This window comes from Scyliorhinus canicula, chromosome 10 (assembly GCF_902713615.1).
Source record: "Scyliorhinus canicula chromosome 10, sScyCan1.1, whole genome shotgun sequence".
In the NCBI taxonomy this organism is placed as follows: domain Eukaryota; kingdom Metazoa; phylum Chordata; class Chondrichthyes; order Carcharhiniformes; family Scyliorhinidae; genus Scyliorhinus; species Scyliorhinus canicula.
In genome coordinates, this window is record NC_052155.1 from 3,078,088 (window position 1) to 3,105,811 (window position 27,724).

Below are 27,724 nucleotides of genomic sequence, written 5' to 3' on the forward strand. Positions count from 1 at the left end.
CTGTCACCAGGCCAGTCCCCATCGGGAGCTTCCTGTCACCAGGCCAGTCCCCATCGGGAGCTTCCTGTCACCAGGCCAGTCCCCATCGGGAGCTTCCTGACACCAGGCCAGTCCCCATCGGGAGCTTCCTGTCACCAGGCCAGTCCCCATCGGGAGCTTCCTGCCAGCAGGCCAGTCCCCATCGGGAGCTTCCTGCCAGCAGGCCAGTCCCCATCGGGAGCTTCCTGTCAGCAGGCCAGTCCCCATCGGGAGCTTCCTGTCAGCAGGCCAGTCCCCATCGGGAACTTCCTGCCAGCAGGCCAGTCCCCATCGGGAGCTTCCTGTCACCAGGCCAGTCCCCATCGGGAGCTTCCTGCCAGCCGGCCAGTCCCCATCGGGAGCTTCCTGTTCCAGGCTAGTCCCCATCGGGAGCTTCCTGTCACCAGGCCAGTCCCCATCGGGAGCTTCCTGTCACCAGGCCAGTCCCCATCGGGAGCTTCCTGCCAGCAGGCCAGTCCCCATCGGGAGCTTCCTGTTCCAGGCCAGTCCCCATCGGGAGCTTCCTGTCACCAGGCCAGTCCCCATCGGGAGCTTCCTGTCACCAGGCTAGTCGGTATCGGGAGCTTGTCTGAGGAAGGATATTCTTGCTCGTGCAGAATTGCATCAAACGTTTACCAGATTTCTGGGATGGCAGGACTAAATATGAGGTGAGATTGAATCGGTTAGGATTGTATTTGCTGGAGTTCAGACGTATGAGGGGGGATCTCACACAAACCAACAAAACTCTAACAGGACTGGACAGGGTAGATGCAGGAAGGATGTTCCCGTTGGTGGGGGGTGTCCAGAACCAGGGGTCACAGTCTGAGGATACGGGGTAGACCATTTAGGACAGAGATGAGAAATGTCTTGACCCAGAGTGGTCAACCTGTGGAATTTGTTACCACAGAAAATAGTTGAGTCTCAAACATTGTATGGTTTCAAGAAGCAGTTAGATATAGCACTTGGGGAGAATGGGATCAAAGGTTATTGGGTAAAAGCAGGATATTGAGTTGAATGATCAGCCATGATTGTGATGAATGGCGGAGCTGACTCGGAAGGGCCAAATTGTCGTCTTCTGCTATTTTCTGTTTAATCCCACTAATAACACCACCATCTCGATGCTAATCTGTTCAATTATATCACTGTCCCCTTCCCTGCTTTCTATAGCTACATTATCCCTCTCCATAGTGAACACATGCAGGAAGAGGACAGTAATATAATTGAACAGATTAGCATTGAGCAGGAGCAGTGATAGCAGTTTTAGTACGAGACAGGTTTGTTACACAGAGGGTAGTGGGTGCCTGCAACTCGCTGCCGGAGGAGGTGGTGGAAGCAGGGACGATAGTGACATTTAAGGGGCATCTTGACAAATACATGAATAGGATGGGAATAGAGGGATACGGACCCAGGAAGTGTAGAAGATTTTAGTTTAGGCGGGCAGCATGGTCGGCACGGGCTTGGAGGGCTGAAGGGCCTGTTCCTGTGCTGTACTTTTCTTTTTTTCTAGTGGCCTTAAAAGTGGATAAATCCCTTCACTGAAACAGTACTATGGGATTTTTAAAGTCTACTTGAATGTTTAACATTGTCAGAAAGGTGGCATTGCTCGCCCAGTACGATACTCGTGTTAACCTTCACTTTTATTCCCCTGAGTGGGATTTGAACCCCAAACCTTGTGATTCAGAAGTGAGAGTGCTGACATCTGAGCTGCCGCAGGTACCTGTGTGAACATCCCTCTCTGGGTCAGACTCTCTGCTGTTGCGTCAGCCTCCTCCAGTGAACTGTTTATGGCTGGGGTAGTATGTCTGCATTGTGAAGCACTGACATGTGGGTTGCTCAGGGGAAAATCTGTCTCGGCCACTAGCAGACCAATGTGAGGAGACCTGGGGAGAAGTATGATGGTGCCATGATGTTTTCTGTGTCTGAGTTTTTGAAGCCCTGTATTTGTAAATAGATTGGGAGCAGGGCTATAATCTGCTTATGGTGTGCTGGGTAATTGTCCCAAATGCCCACTACAGTGAATTATTGCTCGGCGATGTGTTGGGCCTGGATTTCCTTGTGCTGTCGGTGTTGCCTTTTGTATTTACAGCAGTTCTGTTGGAGATCAGATGTTTAAGCTCTGAGTACTGTCATTCCAACTTGTGGCTGTTTTGAACTGTGGCTGGTCAGTGGTTGTGCATTGTGACCAGTACAAATTGTATTGCCTACACCAAGCTGAACTTTGTTCTGACCTTTTATTTTTCTCCCCAGCTGAGTGTGAGAAGCTTTTACAAATCTACGAGCGTTTGGAGGAATTGGATGCGGACAAGGCAGAAGTGCGAGCTTCTCGGATTCTGCATGGTCTCGGCTTCTCGCCAGCCATGCAGCGGAAGATGATGAAGGATTTTAGTGGAGGTTGGCGAATGAGAGTGGCGCTTGCCAGGTAACTTGAGAATGAGATAGCTTAACACGCAACCTCAAAATAAACTGCATTGTACTTTCCCTCTTCCGTTCTTTGCACCTCCACCTCCTCAGGCCCGATTTGGTTGTTGCTGGCACAGCTACCTAGTCTGCTTCCTCATTCACTTCCCACTCTCAGCTCTATTGAGCGAGCAACCCCAAAACTTCAGCTTAATGTGTTACGAGATAATCAGGCCCAGTGCAAAGCTCGCCTCTGCATATCTGGCCCTGACTGCATTCTGCTCCTCCCGTTCCTGGCACTATTGACTCCTTATTAGAATTGGTGGATAGAGTTAGTTCTCCAGTATTTATTAAACTGTATGGGTGTGGGTTTGGCCAATGTTGGGGTTGTGCTTCAGTCCTCCTCCTTCAGCACCACCTGATGGCGAAGTCCAGTACTGCACAGTTAAACATTTTCCAATTTCCCCTCTGGGCCAGTTTACAGCAATTCATTTCAATTATCATTTTGTTCCTGGCTGTTTTTGATTGCTGTGGTTTTGTTTTCTTTTTTCCAGAGCACTATTTATCAAACCCTTCATGCTGCTATTAGATGAACCGACTAATCATCTTGATCTGGATGCCTGTGTCTGGTTGGAGGAAGAACTGAAATCGTAAGTGGCTCATTACCTTGGTTTTGCAATGCTGTTGTAGCGGATCCATTGCTGTGGTGTTCTTTCTGTAAAGTACACCAGGAGGCAGTACTGACATCCTGGATTCAGGTTGGGGTTGGCAAGAGTATGTTTGGCATAGTTCTAGGGCAAGTCGACCTGGATGCTGTGAACTCTATAGTGTGTCGCAGTGAATATATTTCAAATGAAATGTTTACTTGGTTCATGGACGTCACAGCACAGAGACCATTGGCCCATCGAGTTTGTACTGGCTCTCTGAAAGTGCAATTTAGCTCACAAACGGCTATCATTTGGTATCCAAAGAATGAATGCGCTCCTGGGTGAACACATCTCCCAAGAATGGCATAAACCTTAACGAACAGACTCAAAAACAGCTTCTTCCCCACTGTTACCAGACTCCTCTTATGGACTGACCTCATTAACACTACACCCTATATGCTTCACCCAATGCCGATGTTATGTAGTTACCTTGTGTTGCCCTATTATGTATTTTCTTTTATTCCCTTTTCTTCCCATGTACTTAATGATCTGTTGAGCTGCTCGCTGAAAAATACTTCTCACTGTACCTCGGTATACGTGACAATAAACAAATCCAATCCAAAATGAGTCGCGGGCTATTTAGGAGGGGGATTAGTAAGTATATATTCACACCCAGATTGAGTGGGAGTCTGTGTGGGTGCTCGGGGGATGCAGTTTAAGCATGAGGAGAATATATGGTTTTGCTGCTTTTTGGACAGAGTAAAATGGAACAAAGGCAGAGAGACAATTTTACCGGTAAAGATGCTAAGGTTAAATGTCACAGAATCAGGACTATTTTGCTGACTCGTATGTTTAGCAGGCTGAGGTTTCTGGGTGTGGGCTGGTGTTAAATGCCTGACTGGTTTCTGCCCTCGCCTCAACTTGCTGCAGTCATCACCAATCACATCCTGGAAACACCTTACTGAACAGTCTAGAACAGGGGTGGGCAAACTACGGCCCGCGGGCCGCATGCGGCCCGCCAAAGGTATTTCTGCGGCCCACCAAGTCATTTAAAAAAAAAAAAAAAATTTTTAAAAAAAAATTTTTTTTTTTTAAGGTTAATGGGGGGGGGGGGGGGGCTGTTGGGTTACTTACTGGTATAGGGTGGATACGTTGACTTGAGTAGGGTGATCATTGCTCGGCACAACATCGAGGGCCGAAGGGCCTGTTCCGTGCTGTACTGTTCTATGTTCTATATGAGGCGCCCAGAATCTTAACCGGGTGAAGTAATTATTTTACTTAATATACTATGCGGCCCTTTGTGAATTGTGAATTTCTGAATGTGGCCCTTGCACGGAAAAGTTTGCACACCCCTGGTCTAGAATACAGTCCAGCCTGCTGATGTGGGCCTGATACACAGCATCCAGCCCAGCCTGCTGATGTGGGCCCGATACACAGTCCAGCCTGCTGATGTGGGCCCGATACACAGTCCAGCTGCTGATGTGGGCCCGATACACAGTCCAGCTGCTGATGTGGGCCCGATACACAGTCCAGCCTGCTGATGTGGGCCTGATACGCAGTACCCGACCCAGCCTGCTGATGTGAGCCGATACACATTCCAGCCTGCTGATGTGGGCCCTATACATGGTCCAGCCTGCTGATGTGGGCCCGATACACAGTCCAGCCTGCTGATGTGGGCCCGATACGCAGCACCCGGTCCAGCCTGTTGATGTGGGCCTGACACACAGCACCCGGCCCAGCCTGCTGATGTGGGCCCGATACACAGTCCAGCTGCTGATGTGGGCCCGATACACAGTCCAGCCTGCTGATGTGGGCCCGATACGCAGCACCCGGTCCAGCCTGTTGATGTGGGCCTGACACACAGCACCCGGCCCAGCCTGCTGATGTGGGCCCGATACACAGTCCAGCTGCTGATGTGGGCCCGATACACAGTCCAGCTGCTGATGTGGGCCCGATACACAGTCCAGCCTGCTGATGTGGGCCCGATACGCAGCACCCGGTCCAGCCTGCTGATGTGGGCCCGATACACAGTCCAGCTGCTGATGTGGGCCCGATACACAGTCCAGCCTGCTGATGTGGGCCCGATACGCAGCACCCGGTCCAGCCTGCTGATGTGGGCCCGATACACAGTCCAGCTGCTGATGTGGGCCCGATACACAGTCCAGCCTGCTGATGTGGGCCCGATACGCAGCACCCGGTCCAGCCTGCTGATGTGGGCCCGATACACGGTCCAGCCTGCTGATGTGGGCCCGATACACGGTCCAGCCTGCTGATGTGGGCCCGATGCACAATCCAGCCTGCTGATGTGGGCCCGATACACGGTCCAGCCTGCTGATGTGGGCCCGATACACGGTCCAGCCTGCTGATGTGGGCCCGATACACGGTCCAGCCTGCTGATGTGGGCCCGATACGCAGCGTCCGGCCCAGCCTGCTGATGTGGGCCCGATACATAGAACATAGAAAAATACAGCACAGAACAGGCCCTTTGGCCCACCATGTTATGTCGAACCTTTGCCATGGATTAATCATAGATTATCATAGAATTTACAGTGCAGAACACGGGCCTGATACACGGTCCAGCCTGCTGATGTGGGCCCGATACACGGCCCAGCCTGCTGATGTGGGCCCGATACACTGTCCAGCCTGCTGATGTGGGCCCGATACACGGTCTAGCCTGCTGATGTGGACCCGATACACGGTCTAGCCAGCTGATGTGGGCCCGATACGCAGCGTCCGGCCCAGCCTGCTGATGTGGGCCCGATACACAGCACACAGTCCAGCCTGCTGATGTGGGCCCGATACACGGCACACAGTCCAGCCTGCTGATGTGGGCCCGATACGCAGCGCCCGGCCCAGCCTGCTGATGTGGGCCCGATACGCAGCGCCCGGCCCAGCCTGCTGATGTGGGCCCGATACGCAGCGCCAGGCCCAGCCTGCTGATGTGGGCCCGATACACAATCCACCCGGCTGCTATGGGCCGATACACAGCACCCGGTCCAGCCTGCTGATGTGGGCCCGATACGCAGCGCCCGGCCCAGCCTGCTGATGTGGGCCCGATACGCAGCACCCGGTCCAGCCTGCTGATGTGGGCCCGATACACGGTCCAGCCTGCTGATGTGGGCCCGATACACGGTCCAGCCTGCTGATGTGGGCCCGATGCACAATCCAGCCTGCTGATGTGGGCCCGATACACGGTCCAGCCTGCTGATGTGGGCCCGATACACGGTCCAGCCTGCTGATGTGGGCCCGATACACGGTCCAGCCTGCTGATGTGGGCCCGATACGCAGCGTCCGGCCCAGCCTGCTGATGTGGGCCCGATACATAGAACATAGAAAAATACAGCACAGAACAGGCCCTTTGGCCCACCATGTTATGTCGAACCTTTGCCATGGATTAATCATAGATTATCATAGAATTTACAGTGCAGAACACGGGCCTGATACACGGTCCAGCCTGCTGATGTGGGCCCGATACACGGCCCAGCCTGCTGATGTGGGCCCGATACACTGTCCAGCCTGCTGATGTGGGCCCGATACACGGTCTAGCCTGCTGATGTGGACCCGATACACGGTCTAGCCAGCTGATGTGGGCCCGATACGCAGCGTCCGGCCCAGCCTGCTGATGTGGGCCCGATACACAGCACACAGTCCAGCCTGCTGATGTGGGCCCGATACACGGCACACAGTCCAGCCTGCTGATGTGGGCCCGATACGCAGCGCCCGGCCCAGCCTGCTGATGTGGGCCCGATACGCAGCGCCCGGCCCAGCCTGCTGATGTGGGCCCGATACGCAGCGCCAGGCCCAGCCTGCTGATGTGGGCCCGATACACAATCCACCCGGCTGCTATGGGCCGATACACAGCACCCGGTCCAGCCTGCTGATGTGGGCCCGATACGCAGCGCCCGGCCCAGCCTGCTGGTGTGGGCCCGATACACAGCACCCGGCCCAGCCTGCTGATGTGGGCCCGATACACAATCCAGCCGGCTGCTATGGGCCGATACACAGCACCCGGTCCAACCTGCTGATGTGGGCCCGATACACAGCACCCGGCCCAGCCTGCTGATGTGGGCCCGATACACAGCACCCGGCCCAGCCTGCTGATGTGGGCCCGATACACAGTCCAGCCTGCTGATGTGGGCCCGATACACAGCACACGGTCCAGCCTGCTGATGTGGGCCCGATACACAGCACACGGTCCAGCCTGCTGATGTGGGCCCGATACACAGTCCAGCCTGCTGATGTGGGCCCGATACACAGTCCAGCCTGCTGATGTGGGCCCGATACACAGCACCCGGCCCAGCCTGCTGATGTGGGCCCGATACACAGCGCACGGTCCAACCTGCTGATGTGGGCTTGATACACAGCACACGGTCCAGCCTGCTGCTATGGGCCGATACACAGCGCCCGGCCCAGCCTGCTGATGTGGGCCCGATACACAGCACCCGGCCCAACCTGCTGATGTGGGCCCGATACACAGCACCCGGCCCAGCCTGCTGATGTGGGCCCGATACACAGCACCCGGCCCAGCTTGCTGATGTGGGCCCGATACACAGCACACGGTCCAGCCTGCTGATGTGGGCCCGATACACAGCACACGGTCCAGCCTGCTGATGTGGGCCCGATACACAGCACACGGCCCAGCCTGCTGATGTGGGCCCGATACACAGTCCAGCCTGCTGATGTGGGCCCGATACACAGCACACGGCCCAACCTGCTGATGTGGGCCCGATACACAGCACACGGCCCAGCCTGCTGATGTGGGCCCGATACACAGCACACGGCCCAGCCTGCTGATGTGGGCCCGATACACAGCGCACGGTCCAGCCTGCTGATGTGGGCCCGATACACAGCACCCGGCCCAGCCTGCTGATGTGGGCCCGATACACAGCACACGGTCCAGCCTGCTGATGTGGGCCCGATACACAGCACACGGTCCAGCCTGCTGATGTGGGCCCGATACACAGCACACGGCCCAGCCTGCTGATGTGGGCCCGATACACAGTCCAGCCTGCTGATGTGGGCCCGATACACAGCACACGGCCCAGCCTGCTGATGTGGGCCCGATACACAGCGCACGGTCCAGCCTGCTGATGTGGGCCCGATACACCGCACACGGTCCAGCCTGCTGATGTGGGCCCGATACACAGCACACGGCCCAGCCTGCTGATGTGGGCCCGATACACAGCACACGGTCCAGCCTGCTGATGTGGGCCCGATACACAGCACCCGGCCCAGCCTGCTGATGTGGGCCCGATACACAGCACACGGTCCAGCCTGCTGATGTGGGCCCGATACACAGCACACGGTCCAGCCTGCTGATGTGGGCCCGATACACAGCACACGGCCCAGCCTGCTGATGTGGGCCCGATACACAGTCCAGCCTGCTGATGTGGGCCCGATACACAGCACACGGCCCAACCTGCTGATGTGGGCCCGATACACAGCACACGGCCCAGCCTGCTGATGTGGGCCCGATACACAGCACACGGCCCAGCCTGCTGATGTGGGCCCGATACACAGCGCACGGTCCAGCCTGCTGATGTGGGCCCGATACACAGCACCCGGCCCAGCTTGCTGATGTGGGCCCGATACACAGCACACGGTCCAGCCTGCTGATGTGGGCCCGATACACAGCACACGGTCCAGCCTGCTGATGTGGGCCCGATACACAGCACACGGCCCAGCCTGCTGATGTGGGCCCGATACACAGTCCAGCCTGCTGATGTGGGCCCGATACACAGCACACGGCCCAGCCTGCTGATGTGGGCCCGATACACAGCACACGGCCCAGCCTGCTGATGTGGACCCGATACACAGCACACGGCCCAGCCTGCTGATGTGGGCCCGATACACAGCGCACGGTCCAGCCTGCTGATGTGGGCCCGATACACCGCACACGGTCCAGCCTGCTGATGTGGGCCCGATACACAGCACACGGCCCAGCCTGCTGATGTGGGCCCGATACACAGCACACGGTCCAGCCTGCTGATGTGGGCCCGATACACAGCACCCGGCCCAGCCTGCTGATGTGGGCCCGATACACAGCGCACGGTCCAGCCTGCTGCGATGGGCCGATACACAGCACCCGGCCCAGCCTGCTGATGTGGGCCGCGTCCAGCCTGCTGGTGCTGTATCACCCGAAACATCGACTGATTTTATTTTTGCTCTTGACCAAAGTAGTGATTAGGTTTTTTTGGAATATATTTAGTTAATTGAACTCAACTTTTTTTGAAAATCATTTATGCGATGTGGACATCGCTGATGAGGCCAGCATTCATTGCCCACCCCTAGTTGCTCTTCGGGAGATGATGGTGAACTGCAGTCCTAGAGGTGCTGGTGTATTCACTGTGCTGTTAGGGAGGGAGGTGCAGGATGTTGTCCCAGTGACAGTTAAGGAACGGCCGATATATTTCCAAGTCACGGCGGTGAGTGATTTGGAGGGGAACCTCTAGGTGGTGGGGTTCCCAGGTATCTGCTGCACTTGTCCTTCTAGATGGTAGTGGTCCTGTGTTTGGAAGGTGGTATCTAAGGAACGTCAGAGATGGCCATTGCCTGGCACTTTGGCTGTGTGAATGTAACTTGCCACTTGTCAGCCCCGAGCCTGGATATTGTCCAGGTTTTGCTGCATTTGGACACGGACTGCTTCATTATCTGACGAGTTATGAATAGTGCTGAACATTGTGTAGTCATCGCAAACATCCCCACTTCTGACCTTCTGATGGAAGGGAGGTCATTGATGAAGCAGCTGAAGATGGTTGGGCCGAGGACAATACCCTGGGGAACTCCTGCAGTGATGTCCTGGAGCTGAGATGATTGACCTCCAACCACCACCACCATCTTCCTTTGTGCCGGGTATGACTCCAACCAACAGAGTTTTCTCTCTGATTCCCATTGACTCCAGTTTAGCTCGGGCTCCTTGATGCCATACTCGGTCAAATGCTGCCTTGATGCTGAGGGCAGTCATTCTCTCACCTCTGGCATTCAGCTCTTTTGCCCATGTTTGAACCAAGGCTGTAATGAGGTCAGGGGCTGGGTGACCCTGGCAGAACCCAAACTGAGTGTCCATGAGCAGGTTATTGCTGAGTAAGTGCTACTTGATAGCACTGTTGATGACTCCTTCCATCACTTTGCTGACGATGGAGAGTAAGCTGATAGGGCGGTAATTGGTTGGGTTGGATTTGTCCTGTGTCTTGTGTACAGGATACCCCTGGGCAATTTTCCACATTGCCAGGTAGATGCCAGTGTTGTAGCCGTACTGGAACAGCTTGGCTAGGGGTGCGCCCAGTTCTGGAGCACAAGCCTTCAGTACTATTGCTGGGATATTGTCAGGGCCCATAGCCTTTGCAGTATCCAGTGTCTTCAGCCATTAATATCAGGTGGAGTAAATCATGTTGGCTTTTCTGAAAGTTTCATTTAGTGAATAGCTGGATGTGGCAGGGCTGCAGAGCTTCGATCTGATGTGTTTGTTGTGGAATAGCTTAGCTCTGTCTATTATTTGCTGCCTATGCTGTTTGTGTTGTAGCTTCACCAGGCTGACACCTCATTTTTCAGTATGCCTGATATTGCTCCTGGCATGCTCTCCTGTACTCTTCTTTGAACCAGGGTTGATCCCCTGGCTGGGTAGTAATGGTAGAGTGGGGGATATCATTCTACCACTGGGCCATGAGGTTAGATTGTGGTTAAATACAATTCTGCTGCTGCCGATGGCCCACAGCACCTCATGGAGGCCCAGTCTTGAGTTGCCAGATCTGTTTGAAGTCTATCCCATTTAGCACGGTGGTAGTGCCACACAACACGATGGAGGGTATCCCGAATGGGGAAACAGGACATGGTCTACGCAAGGACTGTGCGGTGGTCACTTCTACTGATACGGTCATGGACAGATGCATCTGCAGCAGGCAGGTTGGTGAGGATGAGGTCAAGTATCTTTTTCCCTCTTGTTGGTTCCCTCATCACCTGCTGCAGTCCCAGTCTAGCAGCTCTGTCCTTTAGCACCCGGCCAGCTCTGTTTGTGGTGGTATTACCGAGTCACTCTTGGTGATGGACATTGAAGTCCCCCACGCAGAGCATATTCTGTGCCCTTGCCACCCTCAGTGCTTCCTCCAAGTGATATTGAACATGGAGGAGCACTGATTCATCAGCTGATGATGGCCGGTACGTGGTAATCAGGAGGTTTCCTTGCCCATGCTTAACTTCAAGACTTGATGGGGTCCAGAGTAAATGTTGAGGACTCCCAGGGCAACTCTCCCGACTGTATACCACTGTGCTGGTGAGACAGGACATACCCAGGAATGGTGATAGTGGTGTCTGGGACATTGTCTGTAAGGTATGATTCTGTGAGTGTGACTATGTCAGGCTGTTGCTGATTAGTCTGTGAGACAGCTCTCCCAACTTTGGCACAAGCCCCCAGCTTGTGTAAGGGAAACTTTGCAGGGTCGACAGAGCTGGGTTTGTAGTTTCCGGTGCCTCGGTTGAAGCTGGGTGGTCTGTTGGTTTCAGTCCTTTTGTGTTTTTGTAGTGGCGTAGCTTGCTAGTGAACATTTCAGGGGGCCATACTCCTATGGGCCTACAGTCACATGTCGGCCAGGTAAAGACAGTAGATTTCCTTCCCTAAAGGGCATTCGTGAACCAGGTGAATTTTTATGGTTTCATGGTTATCATTAGACTTTTAATTTCAGATTTTTATTGAACTCAAATTCCACCAATGTGGGTTTTGAACCCGGGTCCACAGAGCAATTACCCTGGGTCTGTGGATTACTAGACCAGCGGCAATACCACTGCACCACCGAGAGGAAATTGCTGGTGTTGAAATGCTGGGAACCTTGGGGAAGCCGTGTCAAAAGGGCGGCCCAGTGGTTAGCACTGCTGCCTCACGGCTCTGAGGACCCGGGTTCGATCCCGGCTCTGGGTCACTGTGCAAAGGCATTCTCCCCGTGTCTGCGTGGGTTACACCCCACAACCCAAAGAGGTGCAGGGTAGGTGGATTGGCCACACTAAATTGGAAAAATAAAGAATTGGGTACACTTTTTAAAAAAAACAAAAGAAAATTCTTGCCATGCAGGAATGGTTTGCGAGTCCCCAGGAATGCTGCTGATGGATGTGTTGCATAGACTACATGATTGCCGTAGCTGCTGGGAGGACCTAAAATGTAATGCAGTAACATTTCTTAACTAAAGCTTTCTTTTTCCACCCCCCAGATTCTCCAGGATCCTGGTGCTGATATCTCATTCCCAGGACTTCCTGAATGGAGTCTGCAACAATATCATCCATATGCATAACCGCAAACTCAAGTATTACACGGTGAGTACCCTGGCCAGCTTCATTCCAGGAGACAGCAACTTTGAAAAGCTAGGGCCTAATCTGATATTCAGACGACTGGCTCACGGTCAAAAGTCCCAAAAGAACAGGTGTGGGAAATAAGATTGCATTGAGTGTTTCAGTGATGCCGTTCTGAGGTTAGGTCCCACGTATGTTTGAGATAGTTTAGAGCGTGCTTTACTCTGTATCTAACCCCGTGCTGTACCTGTCCTGGGAGTGTTTGATGGAGACAGTGTAGAGGGAGCTTTACTCTGTATCTAACCTTGTGCTGTACCTGCCCTGGGAGTGTTTGATGGGGACAGTGTAGAGGGAGCTTTACTCTGTATCTAACCCCGTGCTGTACCTGTCCTGGGAGTGTTTGATGGGGACAGTGTAGAGGGAGCTTTACTCTGTATCTAACCTTGTGCTGTACCTGCCCTGGGAGTGTTTGATGGGGACAGTGTAGAGGGAGCTTTACTCTGTATCTAACCCCGTGCTGTACCTGTTCTGGGAGTGTTTGATGGGGACAGTGTAAAGGGAGCTTTACTCTGTATCTAACCTTGTGCTGTCCCTGTTCTGGGAGTGTTTGATGGGGACAGTGTAGAGGGAGCTTTACTCTGTATCTAGCCCCGTGCTGTACCTGCCCTGGGAGTGTTTGATGGGGAGAGTGTAGAGGGAGCTTTACTCTGTATCTAACCCCGTGTATCTAACCCCGTGCTGTACCTGTCCTGGGAGTGTTTGATGGGGACAGTGTAGAGGGAGCTTTACTCTGTATCTAACCCCGTGCTGTACCTGTCCTGAGAGTGTTTGATGGGGACAGTGTAGAGGGAGCTTTACTCTGTATCTAACTCCGTGCTGTACCTGCCCTGGGAGTGTTTGATGGGGACAGTGTAGAGGGAGCTTTACTCTGTATCTAACCCCGTGCTGTACCTGCCCTGGGAGTGTTTGATAGGGACAGTATTGAGGGGGCTTTACTCTGTATCTAACCCCGTGCTGTACCTGTCCTGAGAGTGTTTGATGGGGACAGTGTAGAGGGAGCTTTACTCTGTATCTAACTCCGTGCTGTACCTGCCCTGGGAGTGTTTGATGGGGACAGTGTAGAGGGAGCTTTACTCTGTATGTAACACTGATGCCTGAAATGAAAATTTTCCTTTTGCTAACACAAAGATTGTTCACCTGAATGTAAAATTCCTGACTGCTGGGAATTCAAGGTCCTGTTGCCGAAGTATCTTAACCAGTAATTGCTGGTGCTTGCTGCAGACTGCAGGGAGACATCACACCTGCTTCAAATCAGAGACTCTCTCCAGTGTAGTGGAAAATACACAGCTAACTGGCATCAAAACAGAATCGGACTTTGGGATGAAAACAAAAATGTTGGAAACTCAGCAAATCGGGCAGCATCTGCGGGGTGAAACCGTGTTTATGTTCCAGGTCGATGACCTTTCATTAACCTTTCAGCAATAAGACATAGGAGTGAATTAGGCCACTCGGCCCATCGCCTCTGCTCTGCCGTTCAATCATGGCTGATATTTTTCACATCCCCATAACCCCTGATCCCCTTATTAATCAAGAACCTATCTATCTCTGTCTTAAAGACACTCAGTGATTTGGCCTCCACATCCTTCTGTGGCAAAGAGTTCCACAGATTCACCACCCTCTGGCTGAAGAAATTCCTCCTTATCTCTGTTTTAAAGGATTGTCCCTTTAGTCTGAGATTTTCCTACAAGTGGAACCTCTCCACGTCCACTTTATCCAGGCCTCGCAGTATCTTGTAAGTTTCAATAAGATTTGCCCCTCATCTTTCTAAACTCAGAGTGCAGACCCTGGGGTGTAGTCCATCCAATCCAGGTCACTTATCCACCTTCAGACCTTTCAGTTTCCCCAGAACCTTCTCCATAGTAATGGCCACAGCTCTCACCTCTGCCCCCTGGTTCTCCTGGAACTCTGGTATCCCACTCGTATCTTCCACCGTGAAGACTGATGCAAAGTAACTATTCAGTTTGTCTGCTAGTTCTTTGTTTCTTATTATTACTTCTCCGGCCACATTTTCCAGTGGTGCAATGTCTATTTTTGCCCCTCCCTGGCCTTTTATATATTGAAAAAAATTCTTCCTATCTTCCTTTATATTACTAGCTAGCTTGCACTCATATTTCATCCCCCCCCCCCCCCCCCCCCCCAATTGCTTTTTTAGTTGTCCTCTGATTGCTTTTAAAGGCTTCCCAATCCTCCAGCTTCCCACTAATCCTCACCACTTTGTCTGCTTTTCCTTTTGCTTCTATTTGTAATATATTTCTGATCGTGAGGTTGGCCTGGAACTGCTGACATGGGTATCAGTCTGCATTATGTTTTCAGTGTTTTGGGCAGATTCTGAAGCCTCTGACTATAAGGCGAGAGTGATACCTAATGAATCAGAACTGTTGGGAAAGCAGGGATCTAAAGTTGATGGAATTTTCTTGTTGTTGCTTGAGAAGGTGGTGGTGGTGAACCACTGCAGTGTGGTGGTGTCAGTGCATCAGATATACATCTTGGGAGAGATTTACCATCAATGTGATAAACTTGTCACATGTAAATTGTAAATCCTGTTCCTAAACTTTGGCCGTCGGGATTTATTTGAAGCTGGTTACTGCTGATATTAAAGCAGCACCAATATTAATATCTAGGGCACTGAAAGGGATTTGGAGTCACTGGGTGTGGTTTGTCTTCCAGGGTAACTATGACCAATATGTGAAGACCAGACTGGAACTGGAGGAGAACCAGATGAAACGGTTCAACTGGGAACAAGATCAGATCACACACATGAAGGTGAGCACATGGCGGTGAGTGGGAATGTATCGCAGATCCTTCTGCATTTGGAAAAGAGAAGATGAAGTTACTTTCAGATAGAATTCCCTTCACCTCAACAGTTTAATAAAGAACAATTTATCACCCGAACAGGCCCTCCGGCCCTCCAAGCCTGTACCTGCTTTCTATCAACCTCTGGATCCATTAAGAAAAAGCGTGTGTGAGGAGAGCTAAGATTGATAAATTTATGTAGAAATTAGAATCAAGAAACCGGCTGTTGGTGCCAGCTGGACTATGGTGTTAATTCTTTACATGATCTGTATCTTAATTCCATATATCTATCCTTTTCCCATATCCCTTTACCCTCACCTTCCCCATCTCATCTCTCTGCTTCTTCAATCACTGACTCTGGGAATGAATTCCACAGCCTCTTAACTCTCTGGCCTGAATCTCTGACATTAATCTCCCATCTATATCTCGTCAGTCTAGGTCCCTCAAATCCCTCAACCACTGGCAATAATCTATATATCCTGTCCCTTCTTTTAAACATCTTTATCAAATCATCCTTTTTCACATCTCTCCTTGTACTTTTAGTTCCCCTCAATCAGATACTGCCTGGTCAAATTCCTAATCTCCGATCTAACTAGGAGCAGAGGTGTGAGTTTGTGTTGATGTTGCCAGTTACATCCTTGATGTGTTTGGTACTTGCTGCTCTAACGTTGGTTTCTCTTCCCCACCATTACCAACCCTTTTCGCCTAGAACTACATTGCACGCTTTGGTCATGGAAGTGCAAAGTTAGCTCGACAAGCTCAGAGCAAAGAGAAGACTCTGCAGAAGATGATGGCCTCTGGGCTAACAGAGAAAGTCGTCAGTGATAAGGTTTGTGCTGTGTGGGTGTTTGAGGTGACTGTTCTGGGCCATTGGGGCAGTAATAGGCTCCAACAACAGGAGTTAAATGAATGGAGGTTTTTGCTCATACCATCCTGTTGCAGGATGGAGACCATTTGTCCCTTCAAGCCTGCTCCACCATTCTTTATGATTATGGCTGATCGTTAAGTACAATACTCTGATCCTGCCTCCCTCCAGCCCCCACCCCCCAATTATCCCTTTAGTCCCAAGAGCTATATCAAATTCCTTCTTGAAATTACACAATGCAGGGCAGCATGGTGGCACAGTGGTTAGCACAGCTGCCTCACGGCGCCGAGGACCCGGGTTCGATCCCATCTCTGGGTCACTGTCCGTGTGGAGTTTGCACATTCTCCCCGTGTTTGCGTGGGTTTCGCCCCCACAACCCAAAGATGTGCAGGGTAGGTGGATTGGCCACGCTAAATTGCCCCTTAACTGGAAAAAAATGAATTGGGTACTCTAAATTTATTTTTAAAAATAAATTACACAATGTTTTGGCCTCAACTACTTTCTGTGGTTGCAAATTCCACAGATTCACTGCTCTCTGGGTGAAGACATTTCTCCTCGCCTCAGTCCTAAAAGGTTTACCTCTTATCCTCAAACTATGACCCCTAGTTCTGGACTCCCCCACCATCGGGAACATTCTTTCCGAATCTACCCTGTATAATCCTGTTAGAATTTTGTAAGTTTCTATGAGATACCCTCTCAGCCTTCTAAACTCCAATGAATATAATCCTAACCGATTTAGTCTCTCCTCATATGACAGTCCCGCCATCCCAGGAATCAGCCTGGTAAACCTTCGCTGCGCTCCCTCCATAGCAAGAACATCCTTCCTCAGATAAGGACACCAAAACTGCCCACAATACTCCAGGTGTGGCCTCACCAATGCCCAATACAATTGCAGTAAAACATCTCTATCCCTATACTCAAATCCTCCCGCTATAAAGGCCAACATACCATTTGCCTTCTTTACTGCCTGCTGTGCCTGCGCGCTTACTTTCAGCGACTGATGTACGAGTACACCAAGGTCTTGCTGAGTATCCACCTCTCTCAATTTACACCCATTCTTATTTTTGCTACAAAAGCGAATAACCTCGTGCATGGGCGGCAAGACAGCACAATGGAGGGCAGCACGATAGCACAGTGGTTAGCATTGTTGTTTCACAGTACTAGGGTCCCAAGTTTGATCCCTGGCTTGGGTCACTCTGCAGAGTCTTCACGTTCTCCCCGTATCTGCATGGTTTCCTCCGGGTGCTCCGGTTTCCCCTCTCAAGTCCCGAAAGACGTGCTGTTAGGTGATTTGGACATTCTGAATTCTCCCTCTGTGTACCCGAACAGGCGCCGGAATGTGGCGACTAGGGGATTTTCACAGTAACTTCATTGCAGTGTTAATGTAAGCCTACTTGTGACACTAATAAAGATTATTATTAAATTTATCGTAACTTCCCTCACCAGTTAACTTGCTGGAATGGTGTCCGACAGAATAAGTTTGGGTTTTTCTTCACCGCAATGAGCTCATCGTGTTACAACACCCTGGGCTAGTGTGCGGTCAATTCTAGCACCACTCGAACCTGAGTCGCAGCACAAGTGGATTAACCAATAATTTCTATAAAAATCCCCAGTCTTTGACCCTTTGCTGCCCAATAATCACAGTCGCCAGGTTTGTGAATTTAAGCACACAGTTTATTTATGACTAGGATTATCATTAAAAACGCAGCAAATACAACTGGTTAACAACCAACTAATACCTAATGTCCACTTTAACTTGCCCCCACCCCCTATACACACATATGCCGTCATACCCTTTAGCACACTTTATTCACAGAAAGCTTGCAAACTGGAGTCCTTGGTTTACAGTTGGTAATGGTTGTCTTTGTAGAGTCATTCATTCAGGGTCCACTTAGTTTAGAAAAATACAGTACTCACAGGCAGCAGGATTTCTGTAGAGACACTTTGAGACTCCGGTTACTGCAGTCTCAAGAATTTTTTCAGCCAGAGGGTGGTGAATCTGTGGAACTCTTTGCCGCAGAAGGCTGTGGAGGCCAAATCACTGAGCGTCTTTAAGCCCGAGATCGATAGGTTCTTGATTAATAAGGGGATCAGGGGGATCCCTTTATTAAGGCAGGAGAATGGGGATGAGAAAGATATCAGCCATGATTGAATGGCAGAGCAGACTCGATGAGCCGAATGGTCTATTTCTACTCTCTATGTCTTATGGTCTAAGAGAATGACACCCAGACTTGTTGGCGAGAGAGTCTGCTCTCTCTGGCCTTCTGGCGAGAACTAGCTGGGTCTTTTTGGAGAGAGTTCGTTTGATCTCTTCATCGGGTTGTCGGAATAAAAACTGAAACCAAACTCGAGCGTTGGGACTCTGAAGAGCGAATCAGTGGGATTAGATCAAATCACCAATTGTTACCGGGCGGAGCACAGCCTTTTGGACCAATTCATTGGCAACTAGTCAATCAATCAAACCGAGTCCTCACTGATGCTGGCCAGTCTACAATCACCAGTTTAAACCAGCACAGCCTTGCGGATTCTTCTGTTTGAATTAAAGGTACAGGCTTCTCACAGGCTGCTTGCCTTAAAGTTAAAGGTCCATTAATCACCCATAGATCAAAAACGCAACAGCAAAATAAAAGGGGAAAAGAGGGAGTAAACAAGAAGGACCTTTACTGTACAGTAGGGTTCAGATTTCTGCACTGAGCAATTAAGGGGCCCAGGGATTCTGGCATTAAATGATTGGCATTTTTAAGGGGAGCGAGGCAAAGGGACCTGCTCTTAAAATAGGGAATCATTAGTGTTGCCAAGGTACACTCTCTCCCATGATTAAATCATTAATCAAACACCGGATGGGAGTGGCTATTTCTCATTCTGGACTTCATAGAATTATCATAGAATTTACAGTGCAGCAGGAGGCCATTCTTCCCATCGGGTCTGCACCGGCCCTTGGAAAGAGCACCCTACTTAAGCCCACACCTCCACCCTATCCCCATAACCCAGTAACCTCACCTATCCTTTTTTGGACACTAAAGGCAATTTATTATGGCCAATTCACCTAACCTGCACACCTTTGACTGTGGGAGGAAACCCACGCAGACATGGGGAGTGTAGTATTTTTCTCTTGTCTGTTACTTGGTTTGTAACTTTTCAATACTGTTTTGCATTTGTGGCTCCCATATGCCATGAGGGTAATAAATCTCTTCCTGCTCTCCCCAGCAGCTGGCTGTGTGGTATTCCTGTGGCGCTCCCCATGAGTACCCTCATGGGTATTCATTCCTTGGAAGTTGGGGAAACACTAATCCCCGAACCCAATTCCCTGTCTTCTCTTCTGAATATACCGCAGTTGCAATTGACATGTTTCATATCTATTCCCTTGTCTGTCTTCTCCTTGTAGACTTTATCATTCTGTTTCCCTTCCTGTGGAAAGATTCCTCCTCCCGTTATCATGGTGCAGAACGTGAGCTTCAAGTATACGACTAATGGGGTGAGTGAATGTCTGTGTATCTGTACATTGACATTTTGTGCACTTGATTTGCAAAATCTAAGTACCTGGATCTGACAATTTTTTAAAAAATAATAAATCCTTGCTCTGTGTGTTTGGGTGGGTGGTGGGTGGGTCAAGTCTGTCTGACTTGGGTGGGGGAAGGATTTATCTGTGTGTAGGACATTGGTCTTCAGTTTTGGCCACTAGTAAATCCTTTGATACGTGACTCTAATTATAGCATTGGGTGAGTTCTGAACCAGTCCTTGTACATGAGCTATGCCTCACCTGGAATCTACTGATGGTGCACACGTGGTTATATTGGAGCGGCTTTGCTGACTCAGCAGGGCAATGACCAATCTGGCTATCAATGCAGAGTGATCAATGGAAATTGGGCTGACTTTTTGATTGAGGCTGGGATAATCTTGGCTCCAGCAGCAGAGACTGGGGGATTGTGAGGCAGCGGGCCAGAATTTTGATGGAACTGTGAATACTGAATTTATTCTTCCACTTTTTGTCCCCAGCCATTGATCTACAAAAACCTGGAGTTTGGTATTGATTTAGACACCAGGGTAGCCCTGGTTGGGCCCAATGGAGCTGGAAAGTCTACATTACTCAAACTTCTAGCAGGCGATGTAAGTATCTTTTGAGAACCAATATGAGAGTAATCGGAGAGTGGTGTGTTCTGGTGGAGTGTGCTCAGGAGGAACAGTTGACTTGTTCTCCAATCTATCCCCAATTGGAGGTTTTCCTCACCAGCTGTCTGGGTCTATTGTAGACTCATTGATAGATCCATCACTGTAATCACTGATTATTGTATCATGTAACTGTCAGGATAGACGACCATGAATTAGATCAACCAAAGTCTTGTTCATCCAGTCATTCCAAAATACTTTGGGTGTAAACAGAGCCGTGACTGCTCAGTCCCGAATTCACCTTCCCCACCTCACCCCAACCAAGAATTGTCGAGGATCTGTAGAGCATGTGAAGTTGGCTTTTCAAGGTTGTTTTTATTGTCCCAGAGCTTACCAGTTTGCCTCTTCGTCACAGATTGACATGGCTTGTAACTCAGGTTTTTTTCTCTTCCCTCACCACTCCTCTCCCAGCTGAGCTCAACCCTATGTTTTGCGTTGTATCCACAGGGGCTGGTTTAGCTCACAGGGCTAATCGCTGGCTTTTAAAGCAGACCAAGCAGGCCAGCAGCACGGTTCGATTCCCGTACCAGCCTCCCCGGACAGGCGCCGGAATGTGGCGACTAGGGGCTTTTCACAGTAACTTCATTGAAGCCTACTCGTGACAATAAGCGATTTTCATTTCATTTCATTTCATTTTCATGTTTAGCACCCCAAAATCTAGCTCCATCTTGAATATAGTCCCAGTGACTGGAATTCTGTACCCCAGAGGGCTGGTGCTCAATGACACACAATCCCCATGAGGAACTTCTCCCCTTTGGTCTCAGGTGACTGACCCCTGCTTTCAGCTCAAGGAAGCACAGTGGTTAGCACTGTTGCTTGACAGCGCCAGGGTTTCAGGTTCGATTCTCGGCTTGGGTCACTGTGTGGAGTCTGCACCTTCTCCCCATGTCTGCGTGGGTTTGCTCCGGGTGCTCCGGTTTCCTCCCACAAGTGCTGTTAGGTGAATTGGACATTCTGAATTCTCCCTCCGTGTACCCAAACAGGTGCCGGAATGTAGCCACTGGGGGCTTTTCACAGTGACTTCACTGCAGTGTTAATGTAACACTTGTGACACTAATAAAGATTATTATTGGGGGGGGGGGGGGGGGGGGGGGTGGCAGGAAACAAAGCAAGAGAATTCTCAATAAACGAGAAGACATTGTGAGGAGTTGAGGAAGTGAGTCACTTTGCAGTGCTGTCCACAGGTCCCTGAAGGTGGCAGGACAGGTGGACAAGGTGGTCAGGAAAGCAAATGGAATCTTATTGGGTGAGGTATTGAATACAAAAACAGGGATGTAATGTTGGAAAGCCAAAAAAACAGGCAAATTATTACCTAAATGGAAAGCAGATTCGAAATGCGTCTGGGCAGAGGGATCTGAGTGTCTTTGTTCATGAATCCAGAAAGTCAGTATGCAAGTACAGCATGTCATTAAAAAGGCAAATAGAATGTTAGCTGGAGTATAAAAGTAGAGACGTGTTGTTTCGATTGTATAGGGTGTTGGTGAGACCACATCTGGAGTATTGTGTCCAGTTTTGGTCTCCTTATTTGAGGGAGGATGTGGTGGCGTTGGAGGCAGTTCAGAGGAGGTTCACCAGATTGATTCCGGGGATGAAAGGGTTGACGTCTGAGGAGAGATTAAACAGTTTGGGCTTATACTGGAGTTTAGAATGATGAGAGGGGATCTGATCGAGGTGTATAAAATACTAAAAGGGATTGATAAAGTAAACATAGACCAAATGTTCCCCCTTGTGGGGCAATCTAGAATTAGAGGTCACGGATATAGGTTCAGGGACGGTAGATTTAAAACTGAGATGAGGAGGAACTACTTCTCGCAGAGGATGGTGATCTTGTGGAACTCGCTGCCCCATAGTGCGGTGGAATGGTTTCAAAAAGGAGATAGATATATTTCTGATTTTAAAAATCCGGTTAAAGGGATATGGGGACCAGATGGGGAGGTGGATTTGAGACCAGGAAGAGATCAGCCATAATCTGATTGAATGGTGGAGCAGGCTCGAAGGGCTGAATTTCCAATTTTTGCTCTTAATTCCGATGTAGCTAACTGTATAAAATGCTGGTTAGGCCACAGTTGGAGTTTTGTGTACAGTTCTGGTCACCACATTATAGGAAGGGCGTAATTTCTGTGGAGAGATTGCATGGGAGATTTATAAGAATGTTACCAGGGCTTGAAAATTGAAGCTATGAGGAGAGATTGGATAGGCTGAGGCTGTTTTCCTTTGAACAGAGGAGGCTGGTGAGTGAGCTAATTGAGGTATAAAGTTGATGGGCCTAATCAGGGCAGACTTATTTCCCCATGTGAAGTGGTCAATTACCAGGGGACATAGATTGGCGGAGATTGGTAAAACAATTAGAGGGGACATGAGGAAATTCTTTTCACCCAGAGGGTGGTGAGCATCTGCGATTCACGGCCTAAGTTGGTGATTGAGGCAGAAACGGTCAACGTTCTTTTAAAAAGGTCCCTGGATCTGAAGTGCTGGAACCTGCACGACTCCAGACCAGGAAAGCGGGATTAAAATGATCGGCTGGTTGCTATTTTTCTTCTCTTCTAGCCGGCGCAGACACAATGGGCTGAATGGCCTCTTTCTGCACCATAACCTTTCTATGGTGAGACAGGACATACCCAGAAATGGTGACAGTGGTGTCTGGGGCATTGTCCATTCGGTATGATTCTGTGAGTGTGACTACGTAAGGCTGTTGCTTGACTCGTCTGTGAGACAGCTCTCCCAACTTTGGCACAAACCCCCAGATGTCAGTAAGGAGGATTTTGCAGAGTTGGCGAGGCTGAATTTGCTGTTGTAATTTCCTGTGCCTAAGTTGATGCCAGTTGATACAAATGAGTGTCTTGCTCGGCTATTTCAGAGGGCAGTTAAGAGTTAACCACATTGCTGTGGGTCTCGAGTCACGTACAGGCTAGACCAGATAAGGATGGCAGATGTCTCTTTCTAAAGGACATTCGTGAACCTGATGGGGTTTTATGGGAATTGACGATGGCTTCTTGGGCCATTATTAGATTTGATTACAGATTTTTATGGAATTGATTTGCCAATGATATTTTGTTTTGATCGAATCTGCCCCTTCAATCTCGAGTCTGTATTAACCTTTTCTTTGGTCTTTTGTGTAGCTTTTGCCTTGTGATGGAATGATTCGTAAACACTCGCATGTCAAGATTGGACGGTACCACCAGGTAAACTTTATTCTCTCTCCCCCCCCCCCCCCCCCTCCTCCCCCTCCCTTTTCCCTGTATCACCACAAGGATCAGCAAACAGTTCAGGAGAGGGCCCACTGCTGCTTGATAATTATTCATCATTAAATGTGGCCTTTCCTGTGTTCCCCCCACCCCCCAACTTCCCAAAATCAAATGCACCCAAGGGAGCTGCGGAGCGAGTTGATAAATGGTAACCGAAACACCAGCCCTCTCCAACTATCGCCTCCAGTCTGAATTTGGACCTGCATCCATCAGAATCAATGGCCCAGCAAGTATATTCTGGCTCTTTTCTACAGCAAACCAAAACTGACCCCACTGCCCGGCCCTATCCCCACAGAAATATTGGCATGGACAATAATAATTGCTGCTTTGTTAGTAATGAACATAAATATTCAAAAAATCCTCAGCGTAGAAAATAGGAGCAGACCATTCAGCCACACAAATCCGCTCCATTTGCAAAGATCATGGCTGACCTGATTATGGTCTCAACTCCACTTTCCTTTCTGCACCGTCCCTACCCCCATCCCCAAATAGACCTCTGTTCCCTTGTCAATAATGAATCTGTCTGGCTCTATCTTAAAAATATTCAATGACCCTGCATCCACCTGTGGAAGAGGATTCATGTTTAACCAACGTACTGGCATTTTTTGAGGAGGTAACCTGTGCGGCTATGGATAAAGGGGAACCGGTGGATGTCCCGTACTTAGATTTGCAGAACATAGAACTAGGCATTTGATAAAATGCCACATCAAAGGTTTTGCATAAAATAAAAGTTCATGGTATAGGGGGTAACACATTGGCTCTGTGCAACTATTTTTTAAAAAAAAGCATGCTTACTTTTATATTCTATTCACCTCATGGTAGATATTCCATTTGCTAGAGGTCAAAAATCTGTGCCTTGTGGCTGCTGAAAATGACCGAGGTAAGGAGGATCCAGGCTGTGGAGGGATTAAAAAACACGGGTGAGATTTACTGGAAATCTGTGCAGGTTCTGGTGAATGGGACTTGGGACATTGGCAGCAGAGCTTTGGAGGAGCTGCAGTTTACAGAGGGTGGAAGGTAGGAGGCTGGCTATTGGGTTAGTGAGTTTGGAAAGTGTATGGATGAATTTGTCAGCTGGCCTTGAACTGAAACATTAAACTCATTTTTTGGCTCTGATTTCTCCTTTTAAAAATCCTTTGCTACTGGACTCCAGAATTATTACTGAATTAACATCTCGGCCAGGAAGAGAAATTGGTGGATTTACTGAGCATGGACGTGGCTCAAGGTGCATTATTTCAGTTTAAATCATCCTGATGTTGTTTTGGGTTGAGTAGTTTTGGGTGTAAGGTATTGATACGAAGTCCAGGCCAGACGTGTCAGACAGTAGAGCTGGTCGAGGGGCCTTCTGGTTGCCATATTTGAGGTGGGGGTTGGCAGGGGTGCAGTGTGCACCAGTGAGGTGATCGCCTTGTCAACATGTGCTGATGTGCAGACAGGGGAGCTTCAATGGTATGCTATTCTCTATTTAAATTAATGAGTAGCTTTTCACCAGGGTGAGTTTGATTTCAGCAGCGAGTAACTGGCTGACGGTGAACTGGGTTGACCATTACTCTCGCATATACGGTAACTATAAAGGCAGGCTAGGGTGAAAACATCCAAATGTGGCAGCTGGTCCAGAATTCTGCGTCAAAAGGAATCTGGAGTGATTCCCTTCGTAGGAATTTTTACTCTGAAATCTAACATTCTCTGTCTCTCCCTCTCCAATCTCCCAGCACTTGCAAGATCAATTAGAGCTGGACCTGTCCCCGTTGGAGTACATGATGAAATGTTATCCAGAAATCAAGGAGAAGGAGGATATGCGGAAAATTATTGGCCGCTATGGACTCTCTGGGAAACAGCAGGTACACATTCTGAGTGTTTGGTTGGGACCCCTGCTACGCGGAGGGGGCTAGGTGCTCGGCAAGGGTTCCTGGTGTGGGGAATAGGTTAGGCACTCTGAGGGGGTCGGGGTGTGATTGGTCTGGAACCCTGGACAGGCGACTGAGTCTGATCACCACCTAATCAGTTGTCATGTTTTGCAAAACCTTCATGTCGAGACAGACGTGAGATTCCTACTTTCCTGTTCCTCAATCGCCATGTAGTAGGTTTTCACCAAACTCACTGTTCAAACTGCAAGCTTCACACTGACTTGTCTTTGGGGTGATGTGTTGACCCTGGCTGGTTCCAGCATTGTCTGTATTTACTGCTGGGGTATGGGTGGTTAGCACTGCTGCCTCACAGCACCAGGGACCCGGGTTCAATCCTGTCCTTCGGCGACTGTCTGTGGAGTTTGTATGCTCTCCCTGTGTCTGCGTGGGTTGCCTCCCACAGTCCAAAGATGTGCAGGCTGGGTGGATTGGCCACAATTAATGCGCAGGGTTACGGGTATGTGGACCTAGGTCGGATGCTCCTTTGGAGGGTTGATACAGACTTGATGGGCCGAATGGCCTCCAGCATTGTAGGGATTCTATGGATTCTAATAAGATTTTAATCTACTTGAACTGATGTTGAAACCCGTTTCCCAAAGTGACGGGCTGGTGCCTTACCCATCAACCCCCTGCTGTCTCCAAATTGCTACTATATCAATGGAGAAATTATTAAAGCCAGTTTGGGGGGGGGGGGGGGGGGGGGGAGATGTGGGAGGATTGTGAGAGCATGACCGGTGGGGGGGCGGGGGGGGGTCTGGCAGATGTTAATGTGAGAGTTTCTGCCCATTCCTATGATGACTGTCTCATTTTGACAGTAGCCCCTCTGGCATACCAGGTCCTGGCGGATTGAGGATATCTCTGGTACTGGGTGCCATAATGCATTGGTGGTTTTGCTTTGCCACAACAGTATTCTGCCTTTGGGGTGGAAGAGGAAATGATTTGTTGTGTGAACAGGATGCTTGCCATTCAGATGCAGAATTATTGCTGGGATTTAGAAAGCTGAAACCAGCGAGTACCACCAGCGCGAATACCTGAATTCCCAATCCATTATTTTGCTCTGATTCCAGGCAGGAATTCTGGGTAGAGCCCTGACTCTTTGTTTGTGTTCCAGGTGAGCCCAATCAGGAACCTCTCTGACGGACAGAAGTGCCGTGTGTGCTTTGCCTGGTTGGCTTGGCAAACCCCACATATGCTGTTCCTCGATGAACCTACAAACCATCTGGACATTGAGACCATTGACGCCCTGGCTGATGCCATCAATGAGTTTGAGGGCGGGATGATGCTCGTCAGCCACGACTTCAGGCTCATTCAGCAGGTGAATGTTTGAATATTGCTAAAAAAGACATAAAACATAGAAAAATACAGCACAGGACAGGCCCTTCGGCCCACATGTCAAAGCTTTTTCTGTCTTGCCGATTGTACAGTCAGACACTCCTGGCCTGGACCTCATCAATATGTTAAAATCCAAAATATCAGCAAGAACATTTAAACCAAGGCGATTTCCAATAAAACTGTCTATTCATAACCAAGATGTTAATTCAGTAATGATTCTAGAATTTAGGAGTACAGAATTTTTAAAATAAATTTTTTTCCCCGAGAAATCCGAGCCGAAAATGCTGGAAATGCTCAGGCAGCTTTTGGGAAGAGAGAAGCCGAGTTAATGTTTGTTTATTGGGTGAGGCGTTGAATACAAAGGCAGGGATGTGATGCTGAAACTGTAGAAGATGCTGGTTCAGCCACAGCTGGGATTTAGTGTATAGATATGGTCACCACATCACGGGAAGGACATAATTACCCCGGGGAGAGAGCAGAGAGATTTACAAGAATGTTACCAGGGCTGGAACATTGCAGCTATGAGGAGATTGGATAGGCTGGGGCTGTTTTCCATAGAACAGAGGAGGCTGAGGAGTACCATAATTGAGGAATAAAATTATGAGGGGTCTAGATGGGGTGGACAGGAAAGACCTGTTTCTCCTGGCGGAGGGGTCAATTACCAGGGGCATAGATTTACGGTGGAAGGATTAGCGGGGACGTGAGGAGGGTGATGAGGAACTGGAATTCACAGCCTAAGTTGGTTGTTGAGGTTCAAATCGTTTAAAAGGTCCCTGGATCTGCATTTGAAAAGCTGGAACCTGCAAGGATACAGAGCAGGTGCTGGGAAGTGGGATTAAAATGAGAGGCTCGTCATTTTTTTTTTAAAATTTATTGGCACAAACAGCTTTCTAAGACTCTTTAATGTCAGAATCAGCTTTTCATAATACTGCATTTCTTGCTGATCTCCTAATCCTTTCTGCACATGTCAATAGCCACAGCCAAGAGGCTGTAACCATCTGGAAGGACTCAACAGAC

The 27,724-nt window shown here is 49.7% G+C and overlaps 2 protein-coding genes across 5 annotated transcripts in view; one reads left to right on the top strand and one right to left on the bottom strand.

Annotated features, from left to right (window-relative positions):
* faim2a (Fas apoptotic inhibitory molecule 2a) overlaps positions 1–27,724 on the bottom strand; it is a 394,729-nt gene that overhangs the window by 155,869 nt on the left and 211,136 nt on the right. The window lies entirely within an intron of this gene.
* Positions 1–27,724, top strand: part of abcf2a (ATP-binding cassette, sub-family F (GCN20), member 2a) — a 52,140-nt gene that overhangs the window by 17,946 nt on the left and 6,470 nt on the right. For all 4 annotated transcript variants that reach the window (XM_038808510.1, XM_038808511.1, XM_038808508.1 and 1 more), the window contains 10 exons: positions 2,266–2,437; positions 2,970–3,065; positions 12,260–12,362; positions 15,066–15,161; positions 15,901–16,020; positions 19,442–19,531; positions 20,053–20,163; positions 23,343–23,405; positions 25,181–25,309; positions 26,487–26,690. In XM_038808510.1, coding sequence (XP_038664438.1) covers positions 2,266–2,437; positions 2,970–3,065; positions 12,260–12,362; positions 15,066–15,161; positions 15,901–16,020; positions 19,442–19,531; positions 20,053–20,163; positions 23,343–23,405; positions 25,181–25,309; positions 26,487–26,690 — 1,184 coding nt within the window. The remainder of the gene's footprint in view (positions 1–2,265; positions 2,438–2,969; positions 3,066–12,259; positions 12,363–15,065; positions 15,162–15,900; positions 16,021–19,441; positions 19,532–20,052; positions 20,164–23,342; positions 23,406–25,180; positions 25,310–26,486; positions 26,691–27,724) is intronic.